This window comes from Lepisma saccharinum, chromosome 1 (assembly GCF_977018435.1).
Source record: "Lepisma saccharinum chromosome 1, izLepSacc3.1, whole genome shotgun sequence".
NCBI classification, from domain to species: Eukaryota; Metazoa; Arthropoda; class Insecta; order Zygentoma; family Lepismatidae; genus Lepisma; species Lepisma saccharinum.
In genome coordinates this window covers 89,287,647-89,310,513 of record NC_139229.1, presented here as the reverse complement: position 1 = coordinate 89,310,513, position 22,867 = coordinate 89,287,647, and the positions used below count along the sequence as shown (strand labels likewise).

At 36.2% G+C, this 22,867-nt stretch overlaps 1 protein-coding gene across 2 annotated transcripts in view; it reads right to left on the bottom strand.

Moving 5' to 3' along the window:
• The window catches only part of LOC145984212 (uncharacterized), a 47,590-nt gene that overhangs the window by 5,521 nt on the left and 19,202 nt on the right, over window positions 1-22,867 (bottom strand). For both annotated transcript variants that reach the window (XM_083117761.1, XM_083117750.1), the window contains exons 5-9: window positions 18,803-18,876; window positions 16,733-16,855; window positions 16,154-16,298; window positions 5,351-5,461; window positions 793-943 (exon numbers count right to left, since the gene is read on the bottom strand). In XM_083117761.1, the coding sequence (XP_082973887.1) occupies window positions 793-943; window positions 5,351-5,461; window positions 16,154-16,298; window positions 16,733-16,855; window positions 18,803-18,876 (604 nt within the window). The remainder of the gene's footprint in view (window positions 1-792; window positions 944-5,350; window positions 5,462-16,153; window positions 16,299-16,732; window positions 16,856-18,802; window positions 18,877-22,867) is intronic.

Genomic DNA, 22,867 nt, shown 5'->3' with positions numbered 1-22,867 from the left:
TATAACTACACAATGAAATTCTTATATGTATTTGAACAATTTCAAATTGAATTTGCAATAAAATTGACGTCAGTATCAGTATTGGTCAAAGTGGTACAACTCAGCTTTACATTAAACTACTGAAAACTATTGCAATCAGACTAACTTTATATAATCCTCTACAGATACCATCTAATCATCACAGGTAATTAACATTAATTTCTACATGTTTGCTATACATATTCTGTAAAAATCTCTTCCAAATTATTATGTGGCAATTCAAAATTGTAGGTACAGGAATGGATTGGCTTGTTTAATTAATTTAATTAACATCGCTTATGTGCATGATGTAATTGTGACAGACTACACTGGGATAAATGATTGGTTTGGTTTATTTTAATTCGCTTTTCTGCCACTTTTGGCTAACCGCGAAAATGAGGATGAGTGATGACATGATGAAAGTTAATGAAGGGACACTCACAAAGAACATCCATGACGAAGCCAGGATTTGTACACAGGACCCACGGCATCTTAGAAGGAGGAAGTCATTCCAAGATGACCTGGAGAGATTGATGAAAACCACTGAAATTGAACCTGATCCCTCCTGAATATGAGTCAGTCTGACATCTTCACCACTCACCTAAACTATTTCAGTTGGAATGAAGTGCATGCATCTCCAGTCATAAGGGCATTTTGTCACTTATTCTCAGCTTTAAATATCTAGTGGCTCTCCCGAACAATATACCACAAATGAACAGGTGTCCATCAGGATATAACCATCATAGAAAGAAAATTTAATTCAGCATAACTTACCTTTGAGTACATGTAGCAATCTTAGAATTAATTTCAACAAGGTCTTTCATTGTATGGGCAAGTGTATTATTCTGAGACCCATATTCTGCGGAAATGCTCTTTATCTTATCAATGGCTGTGTTTACATTCTCAAACAGGTTCCTTAATGAATCTGCAATTTAAAAAATTACCAGTAATCAGACCAAATCTTCAATTAATATAATTAGTAAGGTGACACCAACATGAATGATTTTACAAACATCGATACAAAATGACAAACTTCACAGTGGCCCATGTAAACCACAGATTTTCATATTTGGGAGAAGAGAGAGACGGGGTAGTAGTTAAATATGGCAAAACTAGCACTCACTTTATCTGCGAAACTGTTTTTTTCTTCTGTGTTCTATTAATTTCAGTGGCCACTGCCACCTTGCTTATACCTGTCACTCAAAAACCAGCATGACTGTAGATCATATTGCATAACCTGTCAGGAAAAAGGGGAAAGTGAAAGGCGTAATAAGTTGTCCGATTCCTAGTAGTGGGTTGAGATCCTTGGGTTGTAAACAAGTAATTCACAGGGTACATTTTGCAATCATTCTAAGTAACCATGATAATGATGCTTGCTTAGTTCCATAACCTTAAGGGGATATAGACTGAGACTGTGAACACGTTGATTTCAAGTACACCTGTGCAAATATCTATTCAGCACTATCTAGTTAAACCATATCACGTTTGAAACTCCATTGAGAGCATGTTGCTTCGTGGATAGTCTCCTGAAAAGTATAAGGAAAAAAGGGGAGGAAGAAATTTTTGTAATTTGATATTATCACCAGTTGTTAAAGTTACCTGTTCCCAAGCCAATAGTGAATTTAGGCATGGTTGAAAGGTATTCAGCTTGGACATTGAGTTAGGGGTGATTTAAAGGGAAACTGAACCATTTCAAAATTACTTTTGAGATATACTTGTTTTTTTTTTTTTTGGGGGGGGGGGTTATTCTTTTCCATTAGCAAGGTTAGGGCTTCCCAAGGCTCCAATGCGATACCGTATGGTCGTTGTGTGAAAATCGGTTGAAATTTGAGGAAGTTGGATGTTTGGGAAGTTTGTTGACATGAGGGACATGGATGGGATTTTCATACAACCCAATGGGGTGGGCTCCCATGCCAGTGGCGGACCGTTTTAAGATGGACAGATGCATACATAGAAAGCGAGTGCTGTATGTAGCGAATCCTGCGTGATAAACTGCGGGGGCGAGTTAGTGCTATGGTACATAATGCACTCATAGAGCGAAGTCCGGAAAAGTGCAGTCTTATGTAATTGAGCAAAAGGCAACTTGGAGCATTTGTTACTGGATCTGTAATGGAACGATGGGTATACGGAGAAGGGGAGGTGTGTAAATAAATGTGTATATAAAGGATATCTCCGTGAGGTGTCACTGAGCGAGCCCTTTAGGTGCACGCTAAGTACTAGGAGCGTAAAGTGTTTTGGGAATCGGTCGGCTGTTACAAAAACCCCTAGACTTCGAGAGAACAGCCCATCAGGGTTATGTAAAGTCAGGTATATGTAAAACCACAAAACAGTGTTCACCATCTGAACCAAGATAATAAGGTAAATGTGGCAGATCTAATGACAGCATGTGACAAACTGATTACTTCAAGATTCAGGAAATAAGAAAAATGGCAGCAAATTAGTATATCAGAATCTTCATGAAACTGATTTTTGGAAGATTATTAATTTCTGTGGCCAGTGGCACCATCCTCTTGCCCCACCAATAACACAAGTACCTGAAAAAGTGGCAGTGGTCATTATTATAAACTGAACTTGAAAAATTCAGTTCCACATATCAATAGGTATTTTCTTCTGGCATGTAAAGATAATTACAAGAAGTTCTAGCCTAGGAAAATAACTTTTGTCTTGAAATTAATGTTCATAAAGAAGGTAAATTTTGTAAAGTGGGACTATTTTAGTATCCTCTTTATCATGCTGATTTGTGATACTGTACATCATGTGTTTAAACAAAATAAAAAAATGTGCATGCGTATACTAGGGACGTTCAGTATATAAGTTTCCCTGTGCTATAAAATATTGTATAAAGCAATGCCATTAAAAAGAAGCATATGGTTGACAAGTGCCATCATTCGTCTACAAGGAACAACAATCGATTCATTATCAGACGTGAAGGTGCATGCGCTCAAGGGCGAAAAGTAAATGCGTGTTCGGAAAACGCGGGCTTGCGTTATAAGGAGTTCAGAAGCATGGATGCTAAGGGCGTTTTGCTTATGGACTTTTTGGAACGAGGAAGAACAATTAATGCTGACCGTTATTGTCAAACATTGGATAAACTGAAAAAAACGCAATTCGATATAAGCGACCAGGTCTCCTGTCAGCTGGTGTCATTCTTCTTGACGATAACGCTCGCCCCCACTCAGCAGTGCAAAACACAACACAAAATTGAAGAATTGGGATGGGAACGGCTGTCCCACCCTCCATACAGACCCGATTTAGCGCAGAGTGATTTCCATCTTTTTCCGGTGTTAAAGTCTGAATTGCAAGGTTACCATTTCGAAACAGATGAAGAAGTGAAGCGTAATGTGAGAATAGTTCTCAATAGCCAGAGCCCTGATTTTCTTGCAAAGGGTATGGACAAATTGGTGCAATGGAGGGACAAATGCCTGAATCTCTATGGGGATTATGTGGAGAAGTGAGGAAGGATCCTCCTACACATTTATATATAGTTTTCTAATGTATCTTAAAAAAAAACATTTTTTACATCATACGGAAACTTATATATTGAACGACCCACGCATATATATTTTGCTCTTGTACTAATAAAAAATAATTACACCATGAGATAATTGCAAGCTTTTTTCTCCTCCAAATATCAGATTGGTTAATTGACTGATAACTTATTGGTTGCTGTCACAAGCAAATAAGAGTGTGCGGAGCTGAACTTTGTCACTTACAGTCGGGCCGCGATAAGAAGCTGCATGCAATCAGAATGCAGAATGGCAGAATGTGACCAAATTCTGTCTCCTCGTTGGCTGCCATGTGGCTGGGGGTTTTCTGCGTTGTCACGTTCGCATAAACAGCCATACAGGCTAATCAGCTGTTGGCAAGCTCGGGAACAAATAGAACGTCACGCAAAATTAAGCACGTACGTATCAGTATGCTAATATATGTTATTTCCATCGTAAAGTGATAAATTAACGAATCTAGAAGTTTGAATCTGAAGTTTCTTGTAGGTTAACGTTAACTTCCCGTGTGAATTTTATTTCTGGCAAGCATGAAACATTTTCCCTTCCTGCTCTAAACAGCAACCGAAAACCTTCACTGAAAGAACCTCTCTTGTGTTTTTATTATGGAACATTGCAAGCATCAGCTAAAGGCATCCTTTTACTTGTGTTGTATCGTATCACAATTACCTACAAAAGAAAATGCGTCTTGTGTTATGAACAACTGTGGCAAATCGTTCTCCTTTGATTTCATGCCGCCTCTCTTTGCCTTCTTTGTCACACCGCGGCGTTAGTCTTTTTCGCAACTCGATACAGACCACAGCTATGTTTTTGTATACGAAACTCACCCTACGTCCATGTAACGACATGGAATTTATACTTCTGTTACATTGTTGAAGCTTCAGAACGTACAAATGAAATGTATTTCTTGAAAATTAGGGCGAATTACGTATAAAAAATTACGTACAACTTGGTTTCGTTAATACGTTTTTAAATTATATTTTACGGAACCTACAAAAATTAACCTCTAAAACAGAATTGCGCAGAACTGAGTTACTGTATTACAGAGAAGAATTTATCAAGAACAAATCAATTGTGTGTGAATTGATTGATTGATTGAGTTGGTGTTTTAAAGTCCACTTTATGCACACTATGGCTAATCTGGAATGGACCTACAGTTGGAAGTGGGATCCGAACCACTACGTGCCTCAACAGGGTATCGAAGATCAGAACCACTATGTGCCTCGACAGGGTATCGAAGATCTGAACCACTATGTGCCTCGACAGGGTATCGAACCCAGGACTACTTGATTACAAGGCAATGACACTTACCCTACCACTGTACCATCGGGGAGGCACATGTGGGTGTGTGAAGTGAGATCATTTGGGAAGCTACATGGGAATACAGGCTCTGGTAATACAGAGTTCAATAACATAGATCGGACTGAATATTAAATAAAAATGCCCTTGACTCGGCCAAAAGCTCTCCGCCTATTAACGTTGTTACTTCAAATATGAACAGAGTCGGAATGAGAACAAGGGAAGTGTCCCGTTGTTGACGGTTTAAATAGATGTTTAATACTACACGTGTTTCTGTGGGTTCGCGAAAATCCTGAAGTAGGTCAATCCAGTAACAGTGCATCGCACCAGAGCGGGTGCTTCCATGCCGGTTGCTAGCGCATCCCCACTGTAGCTTGGATGTAATCCTGGGACACTGGCATTCTCTGCCAGGCCATCTCCACTTCACCATAATTTTTACAACTTGGATATATCTCCCTGCATATAATACAGCCATTCTAGGCATTTAAAATGTCTTAATATCTATACCAGTTAAAACTGACAAAACTTACCAAATTCTTCCTTAGATTTGGGAACTGAAATTCCCGAAACATGAAGCCACCCTTGCTGTCTTTCCAGCATGCTGCTAAATCGTTCAAACTTGTCTTTCATTAACTCAAATTCTGCAAGTAAACAACCAAAGTAATAATTTGTACATAATAGGGATTAAGATGGAACCAATATTAATTTGAACTAATACACATACTAATAACGATACACTGTTAACAATTTACAGCTGCTCAGAATATGTAAAAATATTAATACCATGGAAACTCGATTTTACGTTGTTCAGGGAAGCAAGATGAAAAAAACTACAACAAATGCATGAAAATTGTATAACATATGGCTTCATTGGGACCATGAAGATTGAATGTACGAGGGCTGGGACAGATTAATTGTTACTCTATCTGTATCGGTTGATATAGGCATACTGGTGTATTGTATTACCGATATATGAGGTCTGACAATTAAGTTTGTGAACTCACCCTAGAATAAGGGCTACATACCTCATTGCTGAATTTCACTATGGTCACCTTCGAAGTACTACCCTTGTGAAGCTATGCACCGATGTGAGCACCTAGTCCTCCATTCAAAGCAAATTTGGAACTCTTTTTCTGGAATGGCCATCAGAGCTGTCGTATTACCCTTGATGTCAAAATGTCATCCTTTCAATGTTTCCTAGTATATATGTATCCCATTGCAAATTTTATCACATAAATCTACAAGATATTGACTTTAAAATTTTGCATGAATTACATGCAAGATAATCACAATTTTTAAGTAGCTATTAAATTATTAGCCATTTAATTATGAAATTGATTTTTGCTACATTATCATGGAGAAAAATTTAAAAAAATTATGCATTTTGTATAATTTACAGGATAACTGGACTTTGTTACAGTGTTGGGCAGCATTTTTGCATATCCCACAAGATATATGAACTCTGGAAATGTACCGATGATTAAATTTTAACCAAAACGTTTCTAGATCAATTCATCACAATCAGTACCAGGTCAGTTCGAATAGGGATGAACCAATGTGTAAATCTAACAGATAATGATAAAGATTTACAGATCTGATATAAAATAACCAACGTGTCACGAAGATCCTGAAAGAACCATTCACCTTCTTAGCATTCATAACCAGGTGACCAAAATTGATTTTGCTTTAGAAAATATGGATTCATTTAATTATTTCACTTCACTTTTCTGTCACATTTGGCTAATCGTGAAGAAACTTTAGAAAATAAACTTTCCATTCAGAAATTTCCTTTGCAAAACCAAACCTACAAATTACACCTTTATATTCAATGTTGCAGTATAACCCAAATTTCACAGCATGTACAGGACTTGTGACTGACCCAAAGATGTTCATTTATTTCATTTATATTTATTGTTTAATTTTGTGTTTAAAATGCATTATGATATTTAGGTTGTTATCAATTACTATTTTGTTATGTTCCAAAACGTTGTTGAATTAATAAGATGTATAATTAATTATTGATAATGTGAAATTGCGATGTATAAATTTCTATACTTATTTTGAGCATAGCAACAAAAAACAAAAGACAGTACATCAATAAGTGATAAAATATATAGAAATGTTAAATAATGACGTCCGAGTTTCATTGAAGTTATCAAAATCCTAATTGTAATTTCGAAAAGTGAATACTAGGATGCTTCGTTGAAGTTCAAGTAAAAGGCTTGCTTCAATAATTTGGCGCCTACAGCCAGGATTCAAGAAGAAAAGGACAATCTTCTGATGCGTGGTTTGAGGTTTGCGCAATAGTTGTTACAGACTTTTAAAATGTTATTTTGTCTTCAAGTTGCAACATGTTGCGAAGGCAAAATTGGCGACCCTAAATATTTTATTTATGTTTATTATTATTCTGTGCAGTCATTGCAGATAAAACTAAAGAAACTAAGTCTAGACATTCACGTAGGCTAAAGTCTAATGTTGCATATGAAGGAACCTACTTAAATAGTAGTAATTCTCATGATGGGGACATTTGTGATGTACAGTCAGGTAAGATTGAAGGAGTGGCGTGTTGTGATAAACTTGATAATGACCTGAGGTATGTGCAATGTTTTGATTGTCATTCGTGGTATCATGTTTCATGTTTGAAGCTTTCCGTCACACATTGGACAATTTATTCTACCACTAAGGAAAAATATTGTTGTAACAAATGAGATTCCAGTTACGATCCTTACCAATTGCCAGTGTATTTGGAAAGTATAAATCCTAATTTAAATGACATACTAAACAGCATTAGAAGCATACAATTAGCTGTTGTAAGTTCTAATCAGGAACTTAAGACTCAGTTTGAACAGTCTAATCAGGAACTTAAGACTCAGTTTGAACAGTCTAACCAAGAACTTAAGCAGTCTAATCAAGAACTTAGGACTTAGTTTGAGCAGTCTAATCAAGAACTTAGGACTCAGTTTGAACAGTCTAACCAAGAACTTAGATCAGAATTAAATCTGTCTAATGAAAATATTCAGGTTAAACTCGACGTTATATCTTTAAAACAAGCTGAATTATCTAGTGCACATCGACAGTTATCTTCACAGCTTGATGTTAAATTTGAAGCTGTTAATCATGATATTAGTCATGTTAACAATCGGCTCAATATTTTAATGTCTGAATTTAAGGACAAAATAGATGCGGTTAGTACGGCGTGTTTACAATCAACTACACGTCTTGAATCTGTATTAGATAATAAATGTAGTAATGTTGATGTCAAACTATCTGAATTTGAAAATGTGCAATTATCATTGAAAGAACACGTTCTTGATTATGATCAACGGTTAGATAATCTCAATTCAAATTGTAATGACTGCTCTGCTAATATAGTTGATCCTATATTCCTATACAAACTTGTCAATGGTATACTTGAGTGTGAAAATCTTATACAGTTGATAAACTTTAACGTCAATTATAAGGTATTAAGAGTAAGACAACCATTTTACTGTAATAAATCAAACACAAAATTCCATCAAAATTCTCCAATCATTAGATTATTAAGTAAACATAATAATATTGTCCCGAATGGAATTGATTTGGATTTTGCTTTTAATATTAAAAACTATCTATATAGTTTAAACAACATATTAGATATAATATACAAATAAAACAGATCTAATTCTAGAGTGATTTATTTATAGTCTCAAATACAATTTATAGCTTTCTAAATTTTGTATACATATAAACGAATTCAAATTTGAACTTTTGCTTTGTATTGATTATTCCTGTTTCCTATTTAAATAGTGGTATTCCTATAATTTCTTTATTCTCCTCAAGCTTTTATAGTTTGTTACTTGTTTATGTTTTGTTTCTTCTGTCCTTTAGTTTTCTCCTCTGTTCAAAATTTGTAATATGTATATGTATGTAATTTTTTGTATTTGTGTAACTTTTTGTATTCATATTTATCTAATGTTTTGTGTAATAATTACTATGTGTTTGTATCATGTATTATATATTTATGTAAATTATATTGTATATAGCAAATTGTAATGCCTATTGTAATTGGAGCATTCGCTCTGTTATAGGCGATTGGTTAATAAATAAATAAATAAATAAATCTTATATCTAGAGTCACATATTAGCTTGGCTGAGCGAAAAAGGCACTGTACTTCCAGCTGATGTGCTCAAGGCGGAACTTTTGGATCACGTTTCGCGTATGAAGCCAAGCTATGACAAATACGTTGTCGACAAAATGGCGAAGAGAGCCGGGCACACCGTGTTGCGTCTACCACCTTACCATTGCAACCTGAATCCCATTGAAATGATATGGGCTCAGGTCAAAGGGTACGTTGCGTGCAACAACAAGACCTTCAAGTTGGACGAGGTCAAGAGACTGACTGAGATTGCCATGTCTCAGATTTCGGTGCGTAACTGGGCGGACGCAGTGCGGCATGTCATTGAAACCGAAGAGCGGAAATTGTGGGAAGTGGACAACCTGACAGACGATTTAAATTTGGAAAGATTCATTATCCAAGTTAATGACGGGGAAAGTGAATCGGAAGATAGTTGTGATGAAGATCTGACAGGCATCGAACCTCTCCCATCAGATTAAAGTAAGTAATTATTTTTCCCTTGCATAAATAATGTGAGTTCTTATTGTCGCTTTTTTTTCAGTGCTCAAGAAAGAGAAATGAATGGAGATAAACAATCTATTTTTTATGTTTCGGCTTATCTTTGTCTAGTTTCTGCTAAAACTGGCGGGACATTGTTGGACAATGGAGAAAAACAATTCTCTGCATGTCAACAATGTTGGCCAATAGCTTGGTGGAAGGGGTAGCAAGGAAAAGAAAAGGCTTGAATTTACTGAATCGACTCTCTCGCTCTCTTAGTTTTACTTTGGCCCCGTCATACTGAGAGAAAAGGGAGGGAGGAGGGACCCGTTAACCCAGTTTAAGATAAATGAATTTTTTGAAGTCGAAAATATGTTCATACCTGTACTTCAAGCTTCAACAAGAACACGTATTTAATCACACTTCGAAAATTTATTTTGCTTCAATGTGTAGGGATGTCATAAAACATAGGAATACGTTTTCTTTTCATGTAACGTATTCGGGTGAAATGCGAGTGAACAACAGCATATGATGACCGCCCATCCATGAACAGCTGACGCGGAGTGATACGTTACTCGAAGTGAGACGGTTGTTTACAGAGGGTCGGAAGGTTCGTGATTCTTAATTTATCTAGGTATCCAAACTATACAGAAATTTGTATTATCTGGATATCTGAATTATCCAGATATTCAAATATCTCTTGCATTCTGAATGGATATCGGATAATTTGAAATCTGGATATCCGTTATCTGGATTTTGTGGCCATCCCTAGTTCAAGGTGCCACTAACATTTATCTCTTGTCAAGAAATGATTATTTTATTATTATTATTATTATTCGGTAAGGTAAGGAGTATGAATAGGTCTGGATGAAAATTAAAGTCAAATATTGATTGATTAGTTTGTGTTCTGCCACTTTTGGCTAATCGTGAAGATGGAGAAGAAAAGTGACAAGATGAAATTGGTGGAAGGACAATCACAAACACACATGGACAGGATAAAACAGAAGTCACACAGAGAATTATATCCTATATATATATATAAGGAAGGAGGGCACAAGGGCTAAATAAAAAGTGAAAGAAGAGAGAGGAAACACTCACCGGACACAGAAAAAATTCAAATTTTCGTGATGGTATGTCACATCTTTAGGAGTAGTAGAGAGACGTTGTTGTACTTGGTGACAAGAAGGAAGAGTAAGCATGACCTGCAGTGTTGCCAGGTCCCGAAAAAAAAGTGTTGACAGTGCCACAAAATATATTTATATAGAGATGGTTCTTTCGCCAGGCTTGTCGAAAACTGTGAGTGGTGGGGGTTTGGTTCGGGAAAGGTGGTGGTGAGGGTGAGGATAGGGAATGAGGGGTGTTACTGGGTGGCCTTGTTCAGGCCTGGGGGTGTGGTTGCATTCATGGTCGATATGTAGACAGATATGTACCGTGCGTCCATTTCGATCTGCAGCCGAGAGATCGGGAGAAGCGTGGCGGGCGGCACTGACGGAGATGCCGACATTTGCAGCCTGAAATGCCCGCTTATTTTTATGGACATATGCAGACATTTATATAAATATTGCAAAACGAGCACTAACCTGTGTTATAAGAGTATGGTTTTAATTTTAGTAGCTTAGTGACTGTATGTGCCGATGATTTTGACACGCCCACCTCTTGTGAAACACGGCGTACAGGTTTGTTTGGAGAACGTTCTAACGCTGCACCAATATCATCGAGTTTTGCTTCGGTTAGAATCCGTCGTTTTTGCTTAAATGTTTTAAAATTTAACGATACAGTTTCTTGTAATTTAAGGACAAGATGTCTAACCGTATCTCTGTGTGGAGTTGAAACGCATGGGAATTTCTGTACAAATTACCTACACACGTCTCGACACGAGTTTGTTTTCACGTAGGTACGTGTCATACATAAAAAAATCTTTGTTCTAACGTGAATCTTGCGGCTGGCATTCCAATCGTCTCACTGACACGTCACACATACACACTACAATAACACAAACAAATAACTGCAAGTAACCAAGAATAACACTCTTCCGCGCAGTACGAAATTAACACGCTCTTGGTTTACATTGCTCCCCACTATATTTACAACTCTGTCTTCATCTAGTTGCGAAGGAACAAAAAACTCGAGCTCGGAGATTTCGGATTGCAAGGAAGCTCACAAACACTATTGACTTTTAACGGTTTCTTCTACAGCGTAATCTTGATACAGTGTTGCACATTCAAAACCTCCAAACGATCCCCATCGGCACAAAACTCTTTCAAGGATATAAACTTAAGCAGGACGTTACTGGTCAAAACTATGATCCTACTTGAATCCTACTTGCCTGGTAAGAGAGGACTCTGGTTTGTGTCCTTCGGCTGTGCAGAGAACGGAACAAGAGAAAGTAACCTTAGTTTACATTAAGGAAGATGTAATGGCACTATCTAATTCGGATGATGATGAACGGAACAGCGAAGATGAAGAATTTTATTGCTCTGTTTTCTTTAAACGTCTTTTGAGAGACAACCCTGACACCGCTTCTGTTGAACTCCTTGGAGAAATAACACCTGAACCTTGTGGCAAAATCAACAATTGCACTCAATCAGCAATAGAACCTAATGCAAATAATAGTTTTTCTTGTATGTACGCATTGCTTGCATTATAGAATTATTTTCCTGTAGTTTATGATTATTACAAGCATAAGAAAACAGTTTTTCTTTGTGATGTTTCAGGAGAACACACGCTCCTTTCATCAGACATTTATTCTCATTTTGACTATACAGTTATAACAATGGTTAGTAATTTTTTAAACAAAAAGAATCCATTATATAATGGATGTTGTCAATGTTACATTGTTGTAATATAGCAACTTAACAGTGAAAAAAGTAGTCTGTTTTATTTTTATTTCAGATTTTTTTAAAATTATGAATCCCAAATATCATCAGGTAATTCAAATTCATCATTGTTTTCACAAAGTCTCTTGATGTTTTCTGTTACATTAAATTCCTGAAACTTCACAAAGGAAAACTGTTTTCTTATGCTTGAAATCTTGAAATAACCGTAAACTACAGGAAAATTAATGCAAAGAAGTTGGAAGTAAACGAAATAACAACCAGCAACATAAACTTGGAAGGTAAGCCCTTATGGGCAAGAGAGCAACAGAAGGACCCATATTTGTCTTTGTTAATTGCGTGCCTTAAGGGAAAGGAAGTTCTATTGGATGAGAAATTGAACAAGAAAGTTTTCGATTTTCATCTGAGCACTTCTTACCTGGATGAAGATGGGATTCTCTACAGAAACGTAGAAGAAGGGAAGGGGATGTTTCCCGCATTTGGACAGCAGCAAAAGATTTGGACACTGGATTCATTGAAACCGTAAGTGCTGCGAATATCCCATGACCAAGTTCACGCCGCACATCCAGGGACAGTTAAGACTCTCTTCAAGATTTTGGAACAGTTTACGTGGAAAAATGTTTACTCTGATGTTAGAGATTACTGCAGATCATGCCTCACCTGTTTGAGATACAATCCAGATTCTTCTAAAAAGATGGGAATCATGAGAAGTCAGAATCAGGCACGCCCAGGAGTGAAATTGTATGGAGATTTGTTTGGACCATTTCCGACCAGTTCTAGGGGGTGTTATCGCTACGTATTTCTCATTGAAGATTCTTTCACGAGACACATATTCTTGGCACCTTTGACTACAGTGACAGCTAGGACAATTTCCAATGCTTTATTGAAATATTGTCACCTTTACGGCTTTCCATCGATATTTACCAGTGACAATCAAAGTGTGTTTCGTAGCTGCCTGTTTCGTCAAGTACTGAAAACCATCAACTGCAAACCCGTCTACATTACTCCATACTGCCCACAAGCAGCAATTAAGACAGTAAAGAGAGCGATAGCCAAGTGTTGCAAGGAACACAGCAAGTGGTCATAAAACTTAGATTCGATCGCTTTGGCAGTGAACAACCAGGTGAAAACAAGCCCGAAACATGACGTACGGTTTCTGGTGGAAACGAAAGGCACCGGGAAGAATGGTCAGCTGACCCTGAGACACCCTATGGAGCTTCGGGGGAAACAGATGGGTAGACCATAATAAACTAGTCTTCTTTCTTTAGCCACATCCCTTAGAAAATGGTTTCTTTAAAAGAGACTGTTCTAATTGATTCTCCATTAGTTAAAAGTTTCTTTTTATTCGGAGGAACATATTTACTCGCGAGTGTTTGCACTTTCTGTAGTAATTAAGCAGAGAAGTGGCGGGAATCCATGTGCTGGATGTTACTCCTACCCTAGGAGTAGATGGAAAGAGGCTCGATCCCAGAACCTCACAAGAAGAAAGCAGCCTGGAAGAGGACGTCCTTGCCATGGATGTCAAACCGCCCACACCTGGGAATTAGGATGTCACTGGTTCCAAAGATCACAGGATGCAGTGAGAAACATTCGGAGACTTATTCTGGAAAGTGTTAAGCGAGTGAATTGAAGTGGACGGTGTTAAGAGTTTTTTTTTTTTATTTACAGGCAAACCTCACCAGGACATTGGACACACAGACTTACCTGGGGGTAAGCCTTTTTTATCGGTGAGGGGAGTATAATACTGTTACAAACAGTATATGTTTTTTTTGTTTCTTTTTTGGGTTTTGTGTATAACAGTGTATGCTTGGGTTTCTTCGATAGTTCAGTGTAGTTTAGTTGAGTTGGTGTTTTAAGTCCACTTTATGCACAGTAAGGCTAATCGGGATTGGGCCTACAGCTTAAAGTGGGATCCGAACCACTTGTGCCTCCACCGGGTATCGAACCCGGGACCCCTTGATTACAAGGCAATGATGCTACCACTGCGCCATGGGGGAGGCCTCAGTGTAGTTTAAAAAGAGCCAATAAGATTTGAACTTTCAGCCCTCCCCCTTGCGACGAGGGAGGAAGTATAAATATGGCCTCTGACAGAGGACAGGACAGAGAGTGTTTATGAACCGGAGCAGAAGGGAGAGTGATCTTCGGTGTCTCGTGGCCTCCCATGAGAAAGAGCATCCCGAAGCAGTTCTGCCGATGCTTAGCTTCCACTTGGCAGTTCTGCCGTGGGGCTCAAGTTAGAGAAATGTAAATAATGTAAATTAGAGAATTATTGGAAGAATCCGAGCTTTGTTTTGTTGAATTGTAAATAAATGTATAAAGCCCATTTCTGCGAGTTTTCAGCCATCACCCTGCAACATTAATTCAGTAAGTTCTTGCCTGTGATTGATTCTTTGGTTCCGAGCGCTCTGGTGAGGAACGGTATGGGAACCCAGGACTAACGAGCCTATTTAGTTTTTATTTGGGTTTTCCAGCCAGAAGCGGCCCGGTAAGGGTGGAGTGTTGCGGAACAGCTGGTGGTCCACCAGTAGTGTTCGCATTGGACATGTCAGATATGTGGTTGGACTTTGCGTTCCATGTTTCATACGTATCTATGACAAGGGCCTCCCCGATGGCATAGTAGTAACGTCGACGCATTGTAATGAAGGGGTCACGGGTTCGATTCACAGTGGAGGTACAGGGCAGAGTGGTTCCAATCCCACTTTAAACTGTAGGTCCAGTCCCGATTTGCTATTCTGTGCATAAAGTGGACTTAGAACTTCAATTCAAATTAATTCAAAGTTTCTATGACAAGTGTATATTCAAGAATGATATACAATATGTAAATATAGAGTAATTATTATGTACTAAATATTACCTGAGCGCCTTTAGCTCACAAAATGTGAGATTAATTTACAATGGATCTATAATATTTGTATTATTTTAAAAAAAATAATCAAATTTTGAAAGTAATTTTAAGGTTAATTCAGAAATTTTCAAGTGTTGAAAAATAAATCAATTTGTAGGGGTGAACGCATATGGTAACAGGACATAATTCGAAAGGGAGAAAGAAAATTTTCAAAACAAATTTAAAATCACTTATTAGTACATAACAACAGATATTAAGACTAAAAACAAGAAAAAAAATTGACAAAAAATAATTCATGCGTTTAAGGGTTAAACTGTTCTCATCCCCCTCCTATCTTCCCATCAGGCTTCCTTCGGTTTATTGACACTGGCCGCACCTGTACATACAACACCTGGCAGATACAAAAGAAAACTGGAAATCGAAGTGGTGAATTCCTAGGTGGATTATTCCACGTTGCACTTGATTTGCGGAAACGTGGCTGCGATTCTAATCTGCACGTGAATCTTTGAACCATGTATTTCTTGCTGGTACCGAAAACTTGAGTCTACATTCATTTAGATGGTGCAAAATATTTTGAAACAAAAGTTGGAGAAATTATAGTCTCATTTTTAGCACGGGACTGGGGGAGTGGCTCCCCCGGTTCCAACGTCCCTGATGTGGAGTGTGTTAATGAAACTATATTAATTTCAGCAACTTTTCTTCCAGTGAAAATAAAACATTCTGGATGTACTCTATAATTGTCACTTAAAATATTAGTCTTTGTAGCTGAATTTTGGTGATTTTTAATGATAATTTGGAAAATATCAGCTGCCATGTTTATTTACAGCTTAATGATAAACACCATTCAATGATTACAAGATTAATGTACTTTCACCAAAAGTGATTTTGATATCGACATCAACAAATTCCTTATGTACATTATTCTATAAATTATTTATTTAAAGTGATTTTTTAATCACCCGATTTAAATCAAACCACCTTGCTTTTAAAAGCTATGATTAAATACAAAGGTATAAAAAAAACAGCAAGTTGGCAAAAATCTGCACCCTTTTGATAACTCACCTTGAGTAATATTTTGAACATTATTAATCTGGTCTATCAATGCTGATTTCTCGGCTAAACAGTTGGCATCAAGTAATCTTTGACTGAGCTGTTCCAACCTCAGCTGGTCTTGTGAGGCATCTTCCCACAAGGTTGATATTTGTTCCTAAAATAATAATAATAATAATAATAATAATAATAATAATAATAATAAAAGCATTTATTTGAATTAAGTTCAAGCTAAAACAGTTTTTTCCTACAAATATTTTATTTCCTGTTCTTCTTATGTACTTATTTTCATAAAAAGGTTGAACTTTACAATTTAGGGTGCTGACGACATTGTGAAGTGACACGTTCCTTGAATTTGATACTTTTTGAACTTGTCTGGGTCTGAGTTCTAAACCACAGACAGAAAGAAATTAACAATACATGCAGGCTATAATACATAATTGTCTTGTTGGCAGTGGAAGAGAATATGACTAGTCACAACTTCAAGGCATCAAGGGGTTTCTAATGTTTTAACCTCAACTTTAAACTTATTAAACAGTTGTTAATATTAAATATTATTGTTTAAATTACATAATAATTTGTAATACTCACACTAACATCCTTCAAGGTTTTTTTCAATGCCATCTCATGCATTTTATTCACCAACTGAATCTGTAGAAGTTTGCCCTTTAAAATATCAATTTCCTCATCTCCATCATCATCCTCTTCACTCAACTACATGTAAAAAGAAAAGTGTGTTTTTAAATACATGACTTGAAAATTACACATAAATGATGCTCCAATGAAAATCAGACTGACTTCCCATGTATAAGAATTCCTCATATTACTGTACAGGGGTTCACTATACTCTCTAAGTTGCTTTTCCATGTCAGAATGGTTAGCACAATATGTTACAACAACAGGGGTCCTGGGTTCGAATCCTGGCCTTGGGATTCCTTGCACTCATCATCACAACTACACAAAAGTGGCAGAAAAGAGGCGCAAAATAACATTCATTCTAAATCTTTGGACACTGTCCAACAGAGGCATCCGGAGTGGGGCATATAAATGTCAGCATGTATATTTATCATGCATAATTTGATTTGTCACTACACAGAATGGTCATGCCAAGGCCGAGACTTGACTTGAGAAACTTTGGTGGTGGAGATCAAAAGTTGATTATTTAACCCTCCATTAGGTATTTCGGGTACAGGTGTCCCCCATGGATATTCCTTGCGAGTTTGCAACATTGAACTATATACTGGACATGGGTGCTTTTGTGCAGCTGAACTTTCTCTCTATAATCTTTATTCTAAGCTCAGATATGAAGTTCTGTTGCACTTCTAAGCCACGTAATACAGTATTATAAAGTTAACGTCAGTTGCATGCATGGGGGAATAAATAAATAGGTAACAAGAAAATTATGAGAGAAGGACAGCACACAGCACGTTCAGATTTTATAGAAAATGGGTTAGTGAGAAAGGAGGGCACATAGGCATGTATTAGTGATAAAAGTGAACATCAGTGTGGCCACTCTAGGACCATGATAACATTCAAGTATAATTCCCAGTTTTCAAGGTGAACTTTCCAAAAATTCAAGGGTAGAAGCAGATGTTTTCTCTATTTCTACTTTACATAATATGTATTACCGCCTCTCAGCACACCCTACACGCGAATATATTAACAATATAACTGGTCTGTGCAGTTCCAAGGTATCCAAAAATTCTAATTCAATTCAATTAAATGGTATATATAAAATATTTAATTTAAGGCCTGGAGTTTACATTTGCCATTTCACATACTCAGTCTCGAAATACATCTACAAACACAAGTCACTAAAGTTACAGGATTATACTAATCTATAAAAAATTGTTAATTATATAAAAATGTCAAACTCAAAATCAACTTCATGATAACTTATCTTCCATCTTCTGCATGTCAGATAGATTGTTATGCTATTCACAAATAACAAAGTAAACTGATTGAGAGAACTCCACGCAGCTTCCTTCTGTTTTCATTCCTCGATAAAAATAAAAGTTAAACTGTGAAAAACTTGCCTTGGGGGCATTTGCAAATGTATGAATTCATTTAGATTAATAAAAGTTGCAATTTTTCACATCTATGGAGAAAAATTCACGTAGAATTCACGCATCACAGCCAAGAATTCACACACAATTCCCCGAATTCCACGTGAGTAGCCACCCTGAACATGAAAGTGGCCATGTGACCGAAAATGAACATGAAACTTGTTCAGTTGCTACGTATTTAAGCACGTGAGAGACTATTGTCTATCGAGTATGCAACAGACGTTAACTTTATATCACTTCATTTAGAAAGTGCACCAGAAAATTGCACCTGATCTTAGAAGGAAGGCAAAGAAAGAACCTTCAGAACGCATGCACTTAAAGGGTTGGGGAAACGTGTACCCCACGTGCATGTTACAGAAAATGGCATGCCTAATGCAGGGTCAATGCAATTGGCCACGAAACCAGAAACAAGAGAATAAGAGACAATGATCAATGGAGAAAAGAAAAGAAGACACATTTAAAGTGTACCTTAATACATATAATAGGCCAGGGGACTTCAAGGGCTGTCGTGCCACGGATTATTATTATTATTATTATTATTAATACATATAACCCTCAATATAAAAAAGAAACATTAAATTCAACAAAATCTTACCTGTCGCGAAACCGGTACTCTTGACTTTCTGTAGTCAAAAAGTTGCTTTTTCGATTTCTTTATTGTGGTGCAAGCTGCAAAAAGCAAGATATCTTAGTAAACCTTTAATAACACACAGCAACTGATAAATCTTAAATAATAAGCATAATATACATAGAAAATAGTGCAATACTTGCTTAATGTATACTTAAAGTTCAGATTAATCTGTTCTCTATTGGTATCAGCTGATGTAGGGATATCAGTGTATCAGTAAAATTACAGACTATTTTACTGATCCAATTTATTTATAAATATCTTAATTATTTTACGATAATTGTCATTTTGTTGTTTTTTATGTATACAATCTCCATTCCCTACTTTTTACACAAGTGTATGCCTAAATATGCAGCTTTTTTTGCATTGCAGTCATCTGTTAACATGCATTTATAGAGAGGTCAATGAACCATTCATGTCCTTCAAGGACAATTTGGAATTCTTCCAAGACGAAGATGGAGGGATAATGTTGAGATGGACCTAAACGAAATTGGTAGGGATGGAAAAGAGTATATAGATCTTGCTCAGGATAGGGACAGATGGAAGGCTTGTGTTGCTGCAACCTTTGGGTTCATGAAGGCTAGAGAGTGAGTGAGTTAGTTACTTTGTAGATAAGCCAAAATTTCATATTGGTCTATCCCTACTTAAAACTAATACAGATGTATTTACAAAGCCTGAGGAAATTAGTTAAATTCTGCAACACTGCCAAGAAAAGAATTATAAGGCTTTTAAATCTACTTTGGTTATTATTTTGTAGTGTACATAAGATGCAAAATAATCTAACACAGTTATTTTTAGTGGTTTTTATTTGATTTTATCTTCGACGTTTCATTCTGGTTTCCCAGAACTTTTTCAAGCTACACATACAACAACCACGTCACATCGCTAGTCACTCTACACTTCTATGAAAATAAAATAAAAACCACTAAAAATAACTGTTAGATTATTTTGCATGTACAAAAAGGGATTATGCGAACCTTCAAGAATAACATTTATTTATTTATTTATCTGAATACAACAGGTGAATGCCCAATTATAGTGTTACATATTTTCTGATAAACATAAACAAAGTATGTCGACCCTAAAGTACATGTACAAAAAAGAAAGTATAGTTATTAAAACAAAAACATTAGAATAATAATACAAGTACAATTGAAAGAGTAACATAAAATGTCAGACGTAACTATCCAATACAAAAATTGCCTACATGAATAAGTACAAATAATATTTTTACACTCAGTGTTTCAGATCTGAACCACCACGAACAAAACAAAATATAGAGATTTGTACTTACATAATGCATTATAATTTACATGAAATATGAAATTGATATGAACACAGTAAAATTCAAGGATGGAAGATATGACCTAGGGACTTGTCTTTATAACATTATGAAATATAGTGAAATAAAATAAAACTTCATTTTGGAACTGAAGTCCTCATTCGTTCTGAGTATTTGAATGAGTTGATATTTAAAACAAAACATTCGGTAAACTATTAATTAATAAATATTAGATTAATTTTACAGTCTCTTTTCATTCATTTATAAATCTACAGTAATATTTATTTATTTATTCATTGACCATAACAGGCTAATGTCCAATTATAGTGTTGTACATTATTGAGTATAAACTACGAAAGACACTGAGTGTACATAAGAGACAGACAAATATGAGATGGCAAATATTTCCTCATTAACATATGTAATTAAGTGAATACTTTCAAAAAAGAAAAAGTGCAGATTTATGCACTTTAAAAATCTATGGTATCCGTCCTTCATAGCAAAATAGTTGTCTTATCTTTGATCAAGACTATTAGAAGGGAGAAGGTTGAGACTAAGTCTGATTATGTGGTTCTTGACAAAATCATGACGCCACTATGTAAACAGATCTCGCAGAATGAAGATTTTGCAGTGAAATCAACACAGGAATTATTTGTAAAAAGAACCCTCATTATGTGCAGAAGGATGTACAGCTATTAGCATGTAGTATATGGCAAGTGTATTTTATAGGTCCCCCCAGTGTCATATTCTGCCATTTTATCTGGCATACTGCCACTAAACCACCTTTTTTTCATACAGGCCTACATGGAAACTGCCAGAAGTTGAATATGAAGTTGCCGAACTTCTGTGTTAGTTTTACTTGCATGCATGCAGTGGTGTTTTATTTCTATTTTATCCTATATAGAATCTAATTACAGTAGAGCGTCGATTATCCGAACGTCGGTCAACCGAACGACCGCTTAACCGAACTGTGTACTCGCTCACTTTCAGATATCTGTAATGAAAAAAGTACGTGACTTAGCTGCTCGTAAGCGTGTAGGCTTGCTTAGACAGACCAAAATAAAGGATTTTTTTAAACGTTAATTTTGTGTACTGTGTGTATTGTTCATGCAAAATCCGTATGTAATATGTACATATTTTTGTTTAATAAACTGTACCACATACTATATATTCCTACTAAAGTTGCCTTTGTACGTTACTTTGTAATACATACTTAAAGAGATGCCTGTTTTTATGAATAAATTTACTGTACAGTACTTCTTTTTGGCAAATAAACATGTACAATTCGATTATCCGAACAAACCAGTTTTCCGAACACCCATGTCCCCCAATTACTTCGGATAATCGACGCTCTACTGTAATATGTACAATAACTAAGAATTATTGTTGTTAAACCAGGTCAAATTTTCAGAATATGCCACTGGTTCTACCAATTCTCTTGAAACCAAAAGTTTCACATAAAATTGAACCAAATATGCCTAGCCATGCATTTTTAAAGCAAATTATGGAAAAAATGAAAATTATGGATAGGTTTAATATACAAAAAAAAGTAATGACTTGCTAAAGAGTTACGAAAAAATGAGTAAAAATATTACTACTTATTTCTTATCTGAAGTTATGAAGCAACAGTAATGTGGTGTGTGAATAAGAGTATACATAGAGCCACCACAAAGAAATGAAACTTCCTGCATCTTGCCCTCTTATCTATTCAACTTGGGCCATAAGGAAGTCTGCTCCACCCCTCCATGCGTGAATATGATGCTCACAACAAGCCATTCTGTGCAGGTCCTTTTGCTATTGGATCCACTATACCATACCAAGGTTCACATGCAAAAATATTTTTGATGTAATAAACAAACAACTACGGTTACATTATATTTAGTTAGAAAACCCTACAGGGAAATTCTCTGAAAAGTGAAACCAGGATATCAAATAACGAAGTTGCAGTATTAACTTTTTATTAATGGTATTTGTTTCAATTCGGTCCAGGAACCTTTGTTTCGGATTAATTTAAATACGGTCCAGGAATCTTTTTTCAGACTGAATTTAAATTTGGTCTAGGAATCTTTTTTCCAGATCAATTTAAATACAGTCTAGGAACCTATTTTTGTGGATCAATTTAAATACGGTCCAGGAACCTTTTTTCAATGAAACAATACGGAACTTGTACTGAATTTAAATTCTGCGAGGAAGAAGGTTCCGGTTCTGCAGCGGAACCCAATAGAACCCATTAGAATTTATGGGTTCCTGTACCATTAACTATCCTGCCTGAAATGCTCAGTGTAGTTAGGTTGTTATTTAAAATTCAGAAACATTTTACATGTAAAAAGTACCCACGGTGCCCCAGGACACCACGGCGCACACTTTGGGAACCACTGAGTTAGAGTACAGTCTAAACCATCATAAAAAACAAAAAAAAACAGGTAATATTCAGAAAATATAAAAAGAAAAACATCTGAAAAGTTGAATGTCAATTTACAAGTGGAAAAACTCTGAAACTTTACCTCAGGTACAGATATATTTTCATAGATATATTTCAATTTTCCTTTATTAAAGGGTGAGTTTCAGCCTGCGGCTGTTCTACCACCTATACAAATAGCACATTTGAATTATTTTTATTTATAAAATAAAGAGTTACTTAGCTGCATATTTAATATGAAAAAAAAGGATTTTCTTTTAATATACAAACTGCAAAATTGGCATCTTTAAAGTATCCCGCAGGCCTAGTCCCTTGCATCATGCAGAATATT